Below are 15,899 nucleotides of genomic sequence, written 5' to 3'. Positions count from 1 at the left end.
CTGGGATGGAACCCCACATGGCTCTCTGCTCAGCAGGGAGCCTGCTCCCCACCCCCACCTGCCTCTCTGCCTACTTGTGATCTCTGTTTGTCAAATAAATAAAATCTTAAAAAAAAAAAAAAAGAACCATCTTCCTAGCATGTATCCACTTAGCAATATTTATTAAATGCCTATTTTAAGCAGTCAGCATACAACAATTAGACAAACAGGTAAGTACACAGAGTGTACTTTCTAGTAAAGGGTTATTATTTAATGTTTTCCTGATGCTAAATCCAATACATCCATTTACTAAAGATTCAGATAATGGCTGAGAAAGGATTAGGCCAAAAAGAATAATTTCCTAAGAGCAAGATACTTTCTGCAGAGGCAAAAATTGGTCCTATGTTGAAGGGGAAACTAGGAAAAAACTTTAAAAGGACAGAGGGCTCAAAGAAAAAATGGGGATGAACATACTTGACACAAATTCTGAGAGGTTACCAAGTCGGCTGTCCTTTACTTGCTTAGTGGAGAGAATCACTTTTTCAGCCTTTTGATGGAAGGGTGCACAGCTATCACTTACAGCCTGTTTCTTTAAAAAAACAATAAAACTACCCTAAGCAACAGTTCTGTAAAACATACCATCAGCATCATCTGACTCTTCATCATCATCTTCATCTTTAGATTTCCTCTTAGAAGAGGACCGACACCTGAGCACATCTTGTGAGGAGAGACGACGGAAGTATCCTCTAGAGAAGAGTTCGCTTTCATCCTCTTCCTCTTCCTCTTCATCAATCTCAAACGTAGGTTCTAATCTTGGCATTGGCCTCTCGGAGTCAGAGTCTTCAAAAGGTTCATCTAACACCTCCGTGGTCTCAGAAATAGTTTCTGTGACCACACTGCTGTTGTGGTGTTTGCGCTTTCGGACTCTCCTCCTTCGGTGGAGAATTGGTTTCTATTCAAAAGAGGAAGAACATTAACGTATTTTATTTATAGTCAAGAATGCTATCATTTCTATTAACATAATGAATCGTTTTTGAATCTAACAAAACAAGCATATAGAAAATGGGTATACTGTTTGCCAAGGGACATTTTGAGTATTATTTCAAAATACACAGTAAGATACTACACAGTTATCACAGAAAGATGTTGGATAATTGAATACAATTTTATAAAAGGCATGCCCAAACAGCAGATATTATAATTCCCTTACTAATAGTTCAGTTACATTTAAATGCCTATTTCGATACTGAAATGACACAGAGGCTAGTCCTTTGACATCTCTTTACCTCAAGACAAAAACCAAAAAAAAAAAAAAAAAACAAAAACAAAAAAACTTTGTCTCATAGCTCGTAATAGATACAACAAAATGATAAAGACGATGCACCAGAAATGATCTAATCCAATCCTTCATTCTACAGAGGCGAGAAAGGTTACAGGGCTTGCTTAAGGTCACATATTCAGTCAGTATAGAAATGGTTGTAAAATATAGTCTCTGACTCCCAGTCAAGAGAATCTCTTTAAGAACTTCAATTATTCTGTGCATGATCTCACTGACTGTTACAATATTCTCATGTTTACACAGGGAAATCGCATAACTTTTATCTTATAAATAGACAATACATGGGACGCCTGGGTGGCTCAGTTGGTTAAGCGGCTGCCTTTGGCTTGGGTCATGATCCCAGCGTCCTGGGATCGAGTCCCACATCGGGCTCCTTGCTTGGCGGGGAGCCTGCTTCTCCCTCCGCCTCTGCCTGCCACTCTGCCTGTGCTCACTCTCTCTGACAAATAAATAAATTAAAAAATAAATAAATAAATAAATAAATAGATAGATAATACAAGTCTGAAATGGCAAAGATACATTCTTCCTGATCATGTAATGAATGGTAGAGTTAGCATGTGTTGAGTTTTTCTCCACTTCAAATTTAAATTTACTAGTCCTTTTAGTTGAGAGTACAATTTTCAAACCAGGTTAAGCATGTCTGACTATGCTCTTTGGAAAAATGGCTGACGCTAGGACTGGGACGTGAAATATACAAGATGAACCGAGAATATCCTGCAGTACTAGAAAGTTAAGGAAGTGCTCAAAACAAAACAAAAAACCCTTACAATGATGATAGTAAGCATTAAGTTAAAGGGACATGGGAGCAAAACTTAAAGACTCCTAATGGCCAATGCTGGAACAATCTGAGCAACAAATTAAATCAAGTGGTACTGCTGGGTATAACTCAAAGTATAAAGTAAATATCTGAGTTTATGCTGGTATAAATAAGTGCTTGAATAAGTAAAGAGGTGGATGGGAATGGCAATGACTACCTACCTTCCAAAGAGTACAATATGGAAAAGGGGAAAAAAGGAGTGACTGATTTACAGTAGAGAAACCTGACAAACACAACCTCGAACCTGCTGATCAAGGCTGATATCAACAGCGAAAAGTCATGCTGACAATACTACTCTCATGTTTGGTGTGTATGTGTGTATACATACATATATATCAGACATCCTTTATATGATGTGGTAAGAATGACACTGTACCTCTGTGGTCTTCTTCCCAAAAACATATTACCCCAATCTAATATTATGAGGGACATTCTAAAACACCTAGCCAGTACTCATCAAACTGTGAAGGTCATCAAAAACAAGGAGTCTGATGAGAAACTATCACAACTAGGGGCCAGAGGCATTGACTAGTATGTGTAATGTAGTGTGCTAGATGAGGTCTTGGAACAGAAGAAGGACATACAGGAAAAATGAGGAGATCTAAATGAAGTATGGACTCGTTAAAAAAATACTAGTTCACTATTCGTGGCAAAAGTACTATACCAATGTAAGAGGTTAACAACAGGGGAAACTGCCTGTAAGGAATATAGGAACTCTCTGTACTTTCGCAATAACTGCATAAATCTAACTGTTCTAAAATTAAAAACTTATTTTTTTATATATAGCCATGCTTTTTTTTTTCCCCCTCATAACGTTCTGCTAAGGAAAGAACAGTTTCACTGCTTTGGATGAAAGCTGTCATCCTGCTACTCTGGGGTGGCTCATCCAGGGGGCTGGGCTCTGGCTGGCTTGTGGCAATGCTTAAAGTTCACTCCACAGCCTGGGACAGTTCCCGCAGACAGTTTGCCAGAACTCATGATCACCATCACAACACATTCATAAACTGGCTATCATTCAAAGTCAACAAGATAAAGTTGAGAAAATATTTTTAAAACCAAATCAAGTTGAACGACTGAAAGAAAAAAGAGAGAGATGGAGAGGGGACAAGGGAACACGGGGAAAAAGTCCCACCGCACCTATGATGAACAGCCTCTCTGAGCACCCCGACCTAGGGCACCGCTGTCCATCAAGCTGTCAAGATACTTTTCTCCTTTTCTAACAAAGGTATTTCTAATTTATACGTACTTTTAAAATACTTGACAAATCCCTGAAAGTCATGATTACCACATCAAAACAGCAAGCTGAAAAACAGTTTGTCAGACCTTAAGTAAGTTTATGACCTGTGTTCATTCCCATGAACCACAGGAGCCATATCCACGTTTCAAATATTCACTGGGAAGATCATAAGCTACAATATACTGAGACATAAAGTCTAAAAAATTAACACACTAACAATTTCTATATTTACTTTTTCAGAACTCCATTATGGACAGATGTACATAATAAGCTGCCACTGAGGAAAGAACAGATGAGTCAAAAGAAACAAGTCAAAAGAAAAGCCTTACTTTTCTCTTCAATGTGGGCTTTGTAAGAATTGGTGGGGAGCTGGACCGAGGACTTTCTGGCTCTTCTTCCTCCTCACTACTCTCACTGAAGCCTCTGAGGAGAGCCCTGTCACCATCACTATAGCGACGGGGCAGTCTATCATTGCCTTCTGGTAATCTACACTTCAGTGCCTCGGGGCTCTTCTTCAGCTGTCCTCGCCAGAGCTCAACCCCCTCACTTAGTCTTCTTTTGGGAATGTCTGGCTTCCCATCCTGGCTTGGCTGCTCCTGAGAGGCTGCCAACTGCTCCTCACTTTCAGTATATTGTTCTTGGGAGGTTTCTGATTTTTCCTCACATTCTCCATATTGTTCCTGAGGAGATGATGTCTCTTCCAAGAGCAGTTTAGAGTCTTTATCACCAAAACGTTCCTGGGTTTTTCTGTTCTTCCTCCCCCAGCGGCCCCTCCGGGATGGCTGATTATTTGCAGGAAGACTATCACGGGGAAGGACTTGTTTGTTCAGACGTGCAGAACTGGCTGGTGCCGTGACTTCTGGTTTCTTTTCACTTTCTACTGAAGAATAAGAATCTTGTTCTTTGTTCTCCCGAGATGCAGACTTTACCACCTGATTTCAGAAAATAAAACCGTGCTGATTAATTTTGCAGTCTTATCTGATTATACCTCCTATCTGACCTCTTAAATACAGAGAAAGGAAACAGAGCTTTAAAAAAGAAAGTATTATTTGACAGTTATCATGAATATTTCTCATATGTTAGGCACTATTTTAAATGCTTTAAAGATTCATTTAATCCTTACAACAATACTATGAAGTGTTATTATTTTATCCTCATTTTATAAATAAGGTAAGTGAGGCACAAAAAATACAAGTAACTTGCCCTAGGACATGCAGTGTCAAATGTGGAAGCTGGGATCTAAACCCAGGCAGTCTGACCCAAGGGTTAGTGCTCTTAGCCACTATGCAACCCACCTTCAAAAAACAAAGTGAACAGCATTGTTTTTATAAAGGCTAAGTGATATAATTTACCAAATTTCTCAGCAATAAAATTTATAAACAGGAGATGGGTTCTGGGGCATGGGCAAGAGAAAGGGGGTGTTTGAAAAAATGAAAGAAAATGTAATTATTTTGATTTATTTTTATTCTGAATATTTAATTTCATTTTTAAAATTAAATTACATTAAACGGGTGTGAAACTGTGTTTATCAAAAGAGGACATAGATTTTTAAAGGACGAAAGCACAGCTTAAAAAAAGAACAGAGAAAGATATGCATCACATGAAGAAAAATACTGAACACTATACAATGTTTTACAGTCCCTCATTAACTCCTTAACGGCTTAAAGACATTTGTGTACCCACTGAATTATTTAGTGCTCTACTAGAAAACATACACATTTACATTATTTCCTTAATGTTTTATTTTAAGGAAAAGGGATCATCATTTTATTTTTAACAATGGTCAGAATTAAATTAGATCCAGGTTCCTCAATTACTGCCACACAGCTTAAAATTTAGCCGTTTATCAGCACTCTGGTATGGAATTCTTAGTTCTAAATAACACACTGTAACAAATTTGAAGGTCTCCAAATGATCCAAGGCTTAAAAATATACAAATACGTAAACAAAACCCAGTCCTCCTGAAATCTCTATCACTGCAATCAACTGAAATTCTAATGTGAACTGACTGTGTTGGTCTAAGTTATTGTAACACATTATCACAAATACTCATGAAAACCAAAAATAGAGCCTTCTGTCATCAAAAATAGAGACTACTCATGCCCTTACACTCGTCTCTAATTCTCTTTCCTGGCACTGCGGCTCTTCGTTTTCTCCTTCCTCGGCCTCCTCTTCTTCCTCCTCGGAGACAACAGAATTGGAGACTATGACAGGAGTCCAGCGCAAACATTCTGGATCTACATCTACAGGTCGCAAATTCAGCTGAAGCTTTGCCATGTGATCCTGGATAAGTTTTTCCCGGCGAATTATCACAAATCTGGAACCAGAGCAAAATTTATAGCAATCAACGATGTACAAGGACTATCTAACAATGAATATGGAGCTATAACCCCCACAAAACCTTGGAGATGATGACACATGCTTCAAAAACAGCCCACCTGGGAGCATGAAATACAGAAATATACCACCATATGAGATGGCTAGGAATTATGAAGTTGGCCAGCTACTTCATGCTCAATGCGAACAATGGATAAAGTGATGTTAACATTCACTGTCTCATACTTCTCACCTCTGCAATTGCTGCTACTCTCCTGTATCCTATCTCCTAACCTCCATCTTTCCAGCCCAGTGCTTCCTTCCTTTCTCTGTGATCTTTTCCTGACCCCTCTAGATAAGGGTGAGCTAACATTCCTTTAACCTGTATTTTGTACCACTTTATATAGAAATAAATCATGGGTATATTTTATTACATGTTATTTCTAAAGCTGTTACTTCCTGTATTGTGAAGGAGCTCCCAGCATTAGAAAAGAAAAGCCTCTACAGCTTAGGTCCAAAAGTTAGAAGGAAGATGAGAAAAAAACAGTTTTAAAAAAAAATGTGGTCAATGGTATCAAATATCATAGAAACAAAAATGGTGTTTCAGGATCACCAAATGTACCACTTATATTTGTTTATGCCCTTTCACTGATAATCTGGCTGCCTGATCCAAACATCTCCACCTAATTATCTTTTGAAAGTATACAAAGGGATGTGATACTCACTGGTCACTACGGAAGTCCAGCATTCGTAGGTGGTGGAGTGTGGAAGTAATGTCTTGAGGGCAAATTCCAGTCAACTTGCTTAACTTCTTAATGCTGATTTGTTTGTCATTTTGGTGATAAAGGCACTCCAATATTACACTTTTCCAATAAGCCATGTAGGAAAGACGACCTAGATCGGATAATGGTTTCTCTGGAGACCCTGCTTGGCCTTCACGCTTTGATAACAAATAACCTAAAGAAACCCCCGAATCACAAATATGTCAGAGAGCCTAAAATAGGCTAATTCACCAAAGTAACAGTTCCCTCTTCTACAACCAATCTAAGTAGTATAGAACAAAACTGAAAAATTATTTCAACACACATTTGCACAAGATTATGTAATTTGTATATACTAAACATTAGTTTAGTATTACTTTGTCCATACGTACTATAAATCACATTGTTAAAATATTCAAATTGTTAAAAAAAATCAGAGGATTTCATATTACTATGATGCATTAAGATTAAGGAAATAATGCTTTTTATTTTATGTGGGGAAAACTTCCCTTGCATGTTTTATTAGGACCACCAGATGGCAAGAGCTATACCTGAATTGTTGAACAATACAAAAGAATGCCTTCGTTTTTTAGGTAATCCTCTCTGTTAAGACTGTGATTCTTCTGTGAGTGAATCAGATGGCAATTTCTCACTTCAGCCAAAGCACTCCTCACACTGACCTTTCACCCTAACTCTTAGTGAGCAAGGATGTCAGTGTGAGGGTGTCCCTGCGAGTGTATGGTGGTATCTGTCCTCCTGTCTAGAGCAGGACTCTCAAGAACAGAAAGAGCAAGGTATAAATTCTAAGAGCAGCAACAATGAAGATGGCAGAAGAAATGCAGTTTTTTGTCATCAAAGAAAACTACTAAAAGCAGTCTGTGAATGGTTATGTGGGAAAATAGATTACATTAGGAAAAGCAAATGAAAACAAATACTGTAATCGTAGACTGCTGGTTGTGTATCACAAAAGTATAACTAATTAGTACAATAAAATATTTTTCCCTAACTTTGCTGCATAATGGCAAAAATGGCATAACACATCCAAACATGAGTCCTATTTCAAAACAATATATTGACATTAAAGGAAATAATCTCAGTTGCACTCTCTACTACCAATCTAAGAAGACCAAGAAAACGTACAAAATATCAATGGCACATATTTCCAATAAAATATGGTCAGGAGTACAGTCTAAGGCCAAGTAGAATAAGCTGAACTGGTCCATCTGAGAATTAACTTCTTAACATTGTGATATAATCATCTAATATTTAGAAGAACTGCCTGTATCAAAATATTCCCTCAAAAATCACTATGTTATAATTAACATAAAATCTATTGTAAACATATACTTACTTTCTAAGCAAGACTATCAACACGTAAAACAAAATTCAAATTCTACCATGACTTTTTAGAGCTGTTTAGTTTTCACATCAGATTAAATTATTTCCTATGCCATTTATTTTTCAGATTTTTTTAAGGTGCACTATGTGTTTCAACCACTAGGTAGAGCCCATAACTAAAAAGTTACTAAAAATTTTCTCAGATTAAATTTTTTCCTATGCCGTTTATTTTTAAGATTTTTTTAAGGTGCACTGCGTGTTTCAACCACTAGGTAGAGCCCATAACTAAAAAGTTACTAAAAATTTTCTCAGATTATTAGGTAACAAAAATAAGGCAAGTGCTGTACTTCTTTACTGTACAAACTTAAGTAGTTTATACAATGTATTGAGTATTGCTGTGTGTTAGAATTATCATAAAAGTACCACCTGTAAATTAAGAGTTGAAAATTCAAAGTATTTGCAATAGATCACATAAAGCTGGTATTTGGTGTAAGCTATTTTAAAATACTTCATGTCCAATCAAAAGAAAAAGATTCATGGCTTTAGGTTTCAAAGTCCCATACTGCATGCAGTATGACAGAAGATACTAGGAACCAATAAACATCTACAAATCTCTAAAAATATATATATACAGAAGGTCCACAAGAAGAGATAATGAAAAATTATATTATTATAATCCTTACTGAAATCGATGAGAAACCTGCCATAGCCCTTACGCTGGTATTGGGGAAGAATCATTATACAGGAAACGTTGTACTTCTGTTGGCAGTGCTTTTCCTGGTAAAGAAGATTTTAGAACAACATGCGAGTAAGACTGAATAATAGTAATGTTAATTATTAAGAAACAAAGACTAACAATCAAAACCAAAGCCCTGGTCCTTTGAGAATAGCACGCACATCAAGAAAAAAAAAATACCCCACTGGGAGGAGACAGGACAATGTTAAGTCACTGCCATTACCCACAAAGCAACCTTCCCAGGAGAGTAAGAATAAAATGAAATTATGCCATCTAACACCATCTGTAACTCAGAAACAGTATGCCATTGCCTAAAATGAGCAGAGGAATCTGAGTCCCAATCAATCTGCAAAGCTATAAATGATGAGTCAGTGTGGCACTCCAAAAATGGGAAAATTCATCTACCACTTCAAAGATTCTCTTATTTCCTGCTCTGGTGCTACAAAGGGCAGTCCCATCTTCCCATCAGTTGTACCTAACTTCACAAAAAACAATCTCAAAATGTCGGGTGTAGACACTTTTAAAACTCAGGTAATATATATGAAAGTATACTTAACTGGTATACTTAAAGCTGGTATTTCCATATAACTATTTCATACACATAAGATTTTTTCATAGGCTAGCTTAAATAAAAGTACATCTTTATGTTGTTTGACTACAAAAAAACACCTTTTGTTCTCCCCAAGAGAATGGAAGATTACAGACAGGAGAGAAAATATCCTTGAATAAAAATGGCATCTTATTCTTATTTCTGTTCTTCAAATTTAAACTAGGAAGAGAAGAATTAAACTGAGAAGGAGCTCACAGAGGTAATGACTGTGTTTATTTCACAAGTTCATGGTAAGTTATTACCGTGGGAATAGAAGTCATTTAAAAACTTTTTCTCTTGAGGATAAATGGCAGCCCATGTTCCTAGGAGAGTACAGTATGTTGAATGTTACTAAGCACCTTCAAGCACTTCGTACGTTTCTGAATGTTCCTTCTATTTTCCTTTCTAAGAAGTTAGATGGTACCCAGAAGGTGCTGCATTGTGTAGTGTCTCCAGTGAGAAGTGACAAAGATTGTTTCAGATTTCCATGTGAATTCAAACAAATTTTAAGTTGATATACTTACTTTAGAAAAGTAGCCAACAAGGTGGCAGCCCTTGACATCATTCTGTGTTAGTACATAAAAAAGAAATGGCTCCACGTCATAATAAAGTGTTTTGTGGTCAAGAAACAACTTTGCCAAGAGACATAGGTTCTGACAATAAATGGTACTCACATTCCCATCAACCTAGAGGAGAATAGTAGAACAAAATCATCAGGAAAGTGGCTCTTTAGTTCTAGAATAATAATACACATCACTTACAAATATCTGTGAGTATCCATAGTCCAGTCTAAGAGAAGCTATCCGTGACCAGAACCTAGAAACTATCCTTTCATCAGCAGAATTAGGGTACCTGCTGTTTTAAGACAACTAAACATATAAAAATACTGTATTTCAACAAAGTACAATTAGCTAGACAGGGAAATGATGACCCTTTTAAAAATAGCACTTTTGGGGGGCGGCTGGCTGGCTCAGTGGGTTGAGCCTCTGTCTATCGCTCAGGTCATTATCTCAGGATCCTGGGATCAAGCCCGGCCATCTGGCTCGCTGATCAGCAGGGAGCCTGCTTCACCCTCCCTCTGTCTCTGCCTGCCTCTTTGCCTACTTGTAATCTCTCTCTCTGTCAAATAAATAAAATCTTTTTAAAAATAGCACTTTTTGTGGGGCGCCTGGGTGGCTCAGTGGGTTAAAGCCTCTGCCTTCAGCTCAGGTCATGATCCCAGGGTTCTGGGATTGAGCCCCACATCGGGCTCTCTGCTCTGCGGACAGCCTGCTTCCTCCTCCCTCTTTCTGCCTGCCTCTCTGCCTACTTGTGATCTCTGTCAAATAAATAAATAAATAAATAATCTTTAAAAGAAAAAAAGAAAAAGGAGGTGATTTAAAAAAAATAAAAGAATAAAAATAGCACTTTTTGCTTTTATAACAAGATTGGCTGCTGTAATCCCTCAGATGGCAACCTGATCTGATTCATTTTTTAAAATAATTCAACGAAAGATCTAAAAGCAACCTTTTCTAAAATACATTTGTTAAGTAAAACAAGGTATAACTATAGTCCTATCTATGCCAGCAGTCAGAAGCACTGCAGTCTGACCACCATGATCAGATTTACCCCCAAACAAAGCTGTTTTCAGGAATATTAACTATTGCCAGAAGCGCCAAGCAGGTTCCCTAGGTAGGAACCTGGCAAATGAGATATTTCTTGGAATTGGGTTGGCAAGATCAGGAGCATTACAGTGTTATTTCTCCTGACAGACACCTGTGTTGCTGGGAGTTGCCAGAGCTTGTTCTTTTATGCAAAGGCCAATGGATGCCCACATTAAACCCTAAGACACTGACATTTCAGGACAGAAACCTACTCAAGAATTTTAGTAACTTAGTATTACTTCTTTTAAAATACACACCAATATGTGCTTAAGGTGAGAAGCAGTTTGCTTGGTATTCTTGGGTATTCTGAAACAGTACTGTAAACCACCCCCTCCCTCCTCCCCGCAAGGGGAAGAGCTTCACTATTGCTCACCTAAAATGAAGGTGAAAATCAAGAAAGAGACTGAGCAGATCCCAACAATCTGAAATCCTATCATCACAGTCATTAACAGAACTGAATACATGGCAGGTACTCAATTAACACCTGGCAAGGACACCACAGAACTGAGGATCAAGAAGCTAGAAACCCATGACTAACAACACAGAATCACAGACACAGACTAAGTCATATCCTCATGATGAAGCGAAAATATATATATATTTTTGTATCTTTACAAAATAAGGTTTACTATGGCTATTAAATACACCTCTATAAAATATTCCTTTAAGTAGAACAAGAGAATTTTTTTTCATTTAAATACTATTTCATAGATTCTAAGACACAATTTTATCACATCTAAACATGAACAATCAGTTGGCATTTTATACCAAATGGAATTCTGAAATACAGAATAATTTATTTTGAGATTGAGCTTATGTGACCTTGGTACCATTTGGATTGACCTAATTCTGCTTCTCATCATAATAGCTGAATTACTGGACTCAATCATGAGTACAAAAATAACATTTCAAAAAAACCCAAGTACAATTAGACACAGAATAGGTGGCACTATATTTGAAATGATAGGAAGACAACTATAAAACATCTACTTTACCTCAAAGACAGAAATATTATTTTTTCTGTAAATCTCATTGGCAGGAGGATGGAACCAACCACATTTCTTCATGTGCTGCTGGAGAATAGTTCTACTTTTCATATATTTTAGACAGAATTCACAAAGATACAATTTAGGCAGCCTGTAAATAATAATTAAACAAAAAAAGACGGGCTTTTTATAAGTCTGTAAACTTTGATGACTATCCTTTTTGACTCTCATTACTACTCAAGTAAAAAGGTGGAGAATGTATTGTCATCCCCATTAATCAAATGAAAGAGAGAAAACAAACTATAAAAATAAAACTAATTTGGTTAATGGCATCCAACTAATTGTTAGGAAGGCAAGGGTGAGAAGTAAAGATACCCAATTCGGAGATCTTCCTATTAGACTAATACTTCCCAGGCTTTTTAAAAAGTTACCCACTTTGGCAGACAATGAAAATCTCATATTCCTCCCTCCTTGATGATAATCTCTACTAAGTAGAAAATAAAGCCTGCCTTCAGAACATCCCAATAAGTGAAGAAGATTTTGTCAAGGTATATATTCTGTCTTCCTTTATTTGATCATTCCTCCTTTTTTTTTTTTTTTTTTTTTGAACAACATGGATCTGGACTGTGTGGGTCCACTCATACGTGGATTTTTCTTGGTAAATACAGTACAGGAGTATAATTGTATTTTCTCCTCTTTATGATTTTCTTAACATTTTCTTCTCTCTCCACTTACTTTATTGAAAGAATATAGTATATAGTACATGTAACACAAAATATGTGTCACTTGACTGTTTATGCTATTGGTAAGGCTTCTGGTCAATAGCAGACTATTAAGTTTTGGGGGAGTCAGAAGCTATACTGGATTTCTGACTGCATGGAGAGGAGGTGCCCCTACCGCAGCGTAGTTCAAGGGTCAACTATACTACTGTGTCAGACCTTGTGCTAGGTGCACTAGGTATAGAGTGCTGAGTAAAATGGATATAAAGTGGGTATTATAAAAGCAGACTTTATACATCTTTTTAAGTATAAAACTGTAATAATACGTCTTTTCAAGTTAGGACATACTATACTATCTCCTTCCTTTTACCCCTGAAATTCTGGCTTTCCCTCTGGTTAAATACCCCATCAAATCCTGCAACTTAAAAGTCTATCATTCAACAAATGAAATACAAGTTAAAATTGTTCTTTCAGATGTTCTGTTATGAATTTATATTTATGCAATAGTCATGCTATTTTAGCAGTTATTTAACAGGACTTCTTTAGCTCCCTTTTAGGAGGAGCTAAGACAATAAAGTGATTGGATCAGTTCATAAAGTAATGGAAATAATATAACCTAAATTAAAAGCCAGTGGCTTTTCTACCTATTTTAGTCTAATCCAGAAGACCATGTGGCTTTTCTATTACAAAATACACACCTCAGTTATCCTCAACACAGAGACCTCTCTGCATCCTGAACTAATTGGTCATGCCTTGGTAATCCAAGATCTGATACTATCATTAAAAACTGCATATACAAAAATACTAGATATGATGACAAAACCTATAACCCAAACACATTACTGCATTTTCTCTCAAATAAATAAGTTAATAAACCTCATTAATTTAGTTGCTATCAGTTCGGATAGTTAGGCTTTAAAAAGATCACACTAGAATTAAAGAAAAAGTAGATTAACACACAAAAATGTCTAATTTAAGTGTGAAGACCACACTGTTTTTTCAAGTACTTCTTTGGAAGCCACTTTTAAAACATAATTATATTTTATCTGAAAACGTTTAACATTCAACTGAGGCCTTTACCAAGGTGTACCCATGGAGCACTAGTCCTGTACGTATTAAGTATTTCACGCTCAAATAAAGGTGGATAAAGGCATTAACGTGACTTTTTTCCTTCTCCCCTGGGGATTTACACTGTGTATTCATTCTTCCTATACAACCTCATAGTTTACTTTTAAATCACAGCACACTAAAAGCTTCCAGGGAACTGCTGAGGTATAATATTTCTAAGTCTCTACAGTATCTAATACTGGTTTCCAAAACCTCTCATATTAGATAAACCAATACAACCTGAAGTTATGTCATTAGTACAAAAGTCATCTCAAAATAAAGTACTGAGTAAAACAAATAACAACTGACACTGCAAACTGAAGTCAAGAAACAGGAGCCAAGAGAAAGGTTTCCTAGGTGACTTTGCTTATTTCCTTTGCATGCTGCCTCAAATTCCACTACTCAGAGAACAGCAGTCTATCTATAGACTAGACAGCTTTTTCCTTCTTTACCATCAGAATTGAAAAATTTCAGAACGAAATGGCCCCAATTATAAACTTTATCATCTAATGTGGGCACTAGATATACTAACCGAGTCTCAGAGCTGACCCACAACTGCTAGACTATTTTCCTGAATATGTGGATCTGAGTAATTTCTTCTTCTGAAAAGGATAGTAGGAGGTTCTCCCTGGGTAATTAATGGCAGCCTCCTTCTTCTAATTACCTTATCTTTATTTACCTGTGTTATATTCTCAATGAGGAGTTTTAACTTTTTGCAACATAAAGATAAAAAAGAATCTGGGAATACAGTTTAGTCTTGAGAGCTAAATATTACAACTAAGTATTTCCTACAATGTGAATCTGAGAAACATAAACAAAATCCTGGGATAAAAGGAAGGGAGGGAGGAGCGACAGACCACTAAACTTTCCAGACTGTGCTAAAGATAAATGCCAATGTTAAAAGTATCCAATTTAACTTTTAGGTCTTGGTACAAAGACATGAAAATAAAGTACGACTTATTTCATAAGGTCTATGAAAGAAGATATAATTTTTAAAGCTTTTACTCTCACAGTAAGCAAGTTGTTCAAGAAAACCTAAGAAGGAATGAAATCTATAAAAAAAATTACTGTCAAATCTTATCTGGTAAACTGTAAGTTCATGCTATTTCCTTGGAAGAGCAAGGTATATGATATTTTCTTGATTTAAAAAAACTTCAGCAAATCTTAGTATCTCAAAAAATAATAAAGTAAAAGCAAGCATCATTATCTACTTGATTCCAATTCAGTTCTTGCTGAAAACATTTTAAAATAAAGCCTCTTACTTTATTATAACCAAGCCCACTGGGATGACACCGTTAGTCTAAAGGGAATCATCTAATAAAACTCCTAGAAAAGCAAAATGTTTTAATTATAGTACTTATGGCCGAAGTTCTTTCATTGAAAAAATACATCATACAGAAAGAACATCAGATCACACGCAATGAAGAATAGTTATAGAGAGTATGAATATTCTTAGCCCTAAAGAATACTGCTGGGTGTTGCTTTTGTCATTGTCTTCCTGATACAGCACACATGCCGTGCTGCATCATGGGGTGTGGCTTCCATCCTGGAATTGATTCTAGAGTCATCCACTCTGCTGATACCCTTATATGTGAAGTCAGGATTGGGCCACAACTATATGCACTTTAGAAGCACTGCTTCTCTTACTTCTGGGTTGATGCAAATATTCTTCCCAGGAACTCCCATGGTATGTTCTTGGCTTCTGAACATTGCCCAAGATAGTAGCAATTTGTGTAGTCTTTATAATAGGTCTACTTGCAGTAAAATTTTAATCCAACAACAAAATTCTATCAAGTTTTACTTAAATCAAAGATTATGGTAAAAGCCATGTAAGATCAATGTGGATACAGATGCCATATGCAGTATGCAAGCTTGGTGGTTAAAGGTTATGGCTATGTGGTAAGAGAAAAGTGAGATAAAATCCTGGTCCTGCCACTTATAAACTGTATGGTCTTGAATATGTTTGCTGGGCCCTGATCTGGAAAATGAAGGCAGTAATATCTACCTTTAACAGAATTATTCCAGAGATTTTTAGTCCAGTACCAAGCTCAATGATAGTAACTAAAGCTAATAATAATTTATGATTAATACTATGAATAGTTTATTCTCCTTTAATTCATTTTACTTCATCATTTAATGGTCACCCAAAGTCCTTAAGGATCCTGGTCTTTAGTAACTGGGGCTGTACATAATCTAGGCATCAAGTCAAGTCAGGAACAGGATCAAAAAGGAGAGGAAACATCCCAAGCTCCTCAACTACATGGAATTCATCCTTTAGGATTTCAATATGATCTCCTTGCAAAAAGTTATTATGAAGTTCTAAACAGTCCAG

The 15,899-nt window shown here is 36.5% G+C and overlaps 1 protein-coding gene across 2 annotated transcripts in view; it reads right to left on the bottom strand.

Annotated features, from left to right (window-relative positions):
* The window catches only part of KAT6A (lysine acetyltransferase 6A), a 114,165-nt gene that overhangs the window by 7,367 nt on the left and 90,899 nt on the right, over positions 1–15,899 (bottom strand). For both annotated transcript variants that reach the window (XM_045994874.1, XM_045994884.1), the window contains exons 10-16: positions 11,751–11,892; positions 9,637–9,798; positions 8,471–8,564; positions 6,414–6,645; positions 5,482–5,689; positions 3,702–4,304; positions 619–931 (exon numbers count right to left, since the gene is read on the bottom strand). In XM_045994874.1, coding sequence (XP_045850830.1) covers positions 619–931; positions 3,702–4,304; positions 5,482–5,689; positions 6,414–6,645; positions 8,471–8,564; positions 9,637–9,798; positions 11,751–11,892 — 1,754 coding nt within the window. The remainder of the gene's footprint in view (positions 1–618; positions 932–3,701; positions 4,305–5,481; positions 5,690–6,413; positions 6,646–8,470; positions 8,565–9,636; positions 9,799–11,750; positions 11,893–15,899) is intronic.

The sequence above is a fragment of the Meles meles genome, chromosome 2 (genome assembly GCF_922984935.1).
Source record: "Meles meles chromosome 2, mMelMel3.1 paternal haplotype, whole genome shotgun sequence".
NCBI classification, from domain to species: domain Eukaryota; kingdom Metazoa; phylum Chordata; class Mammalia; order Carnivora; family Mustelidae; genus Meles; species Meles meles.
The sequence above is the reverse complement of the archived record's forward strand: the minus strand, read 5'-3'. Positions and strand labels throughout refer to the sequence as shown.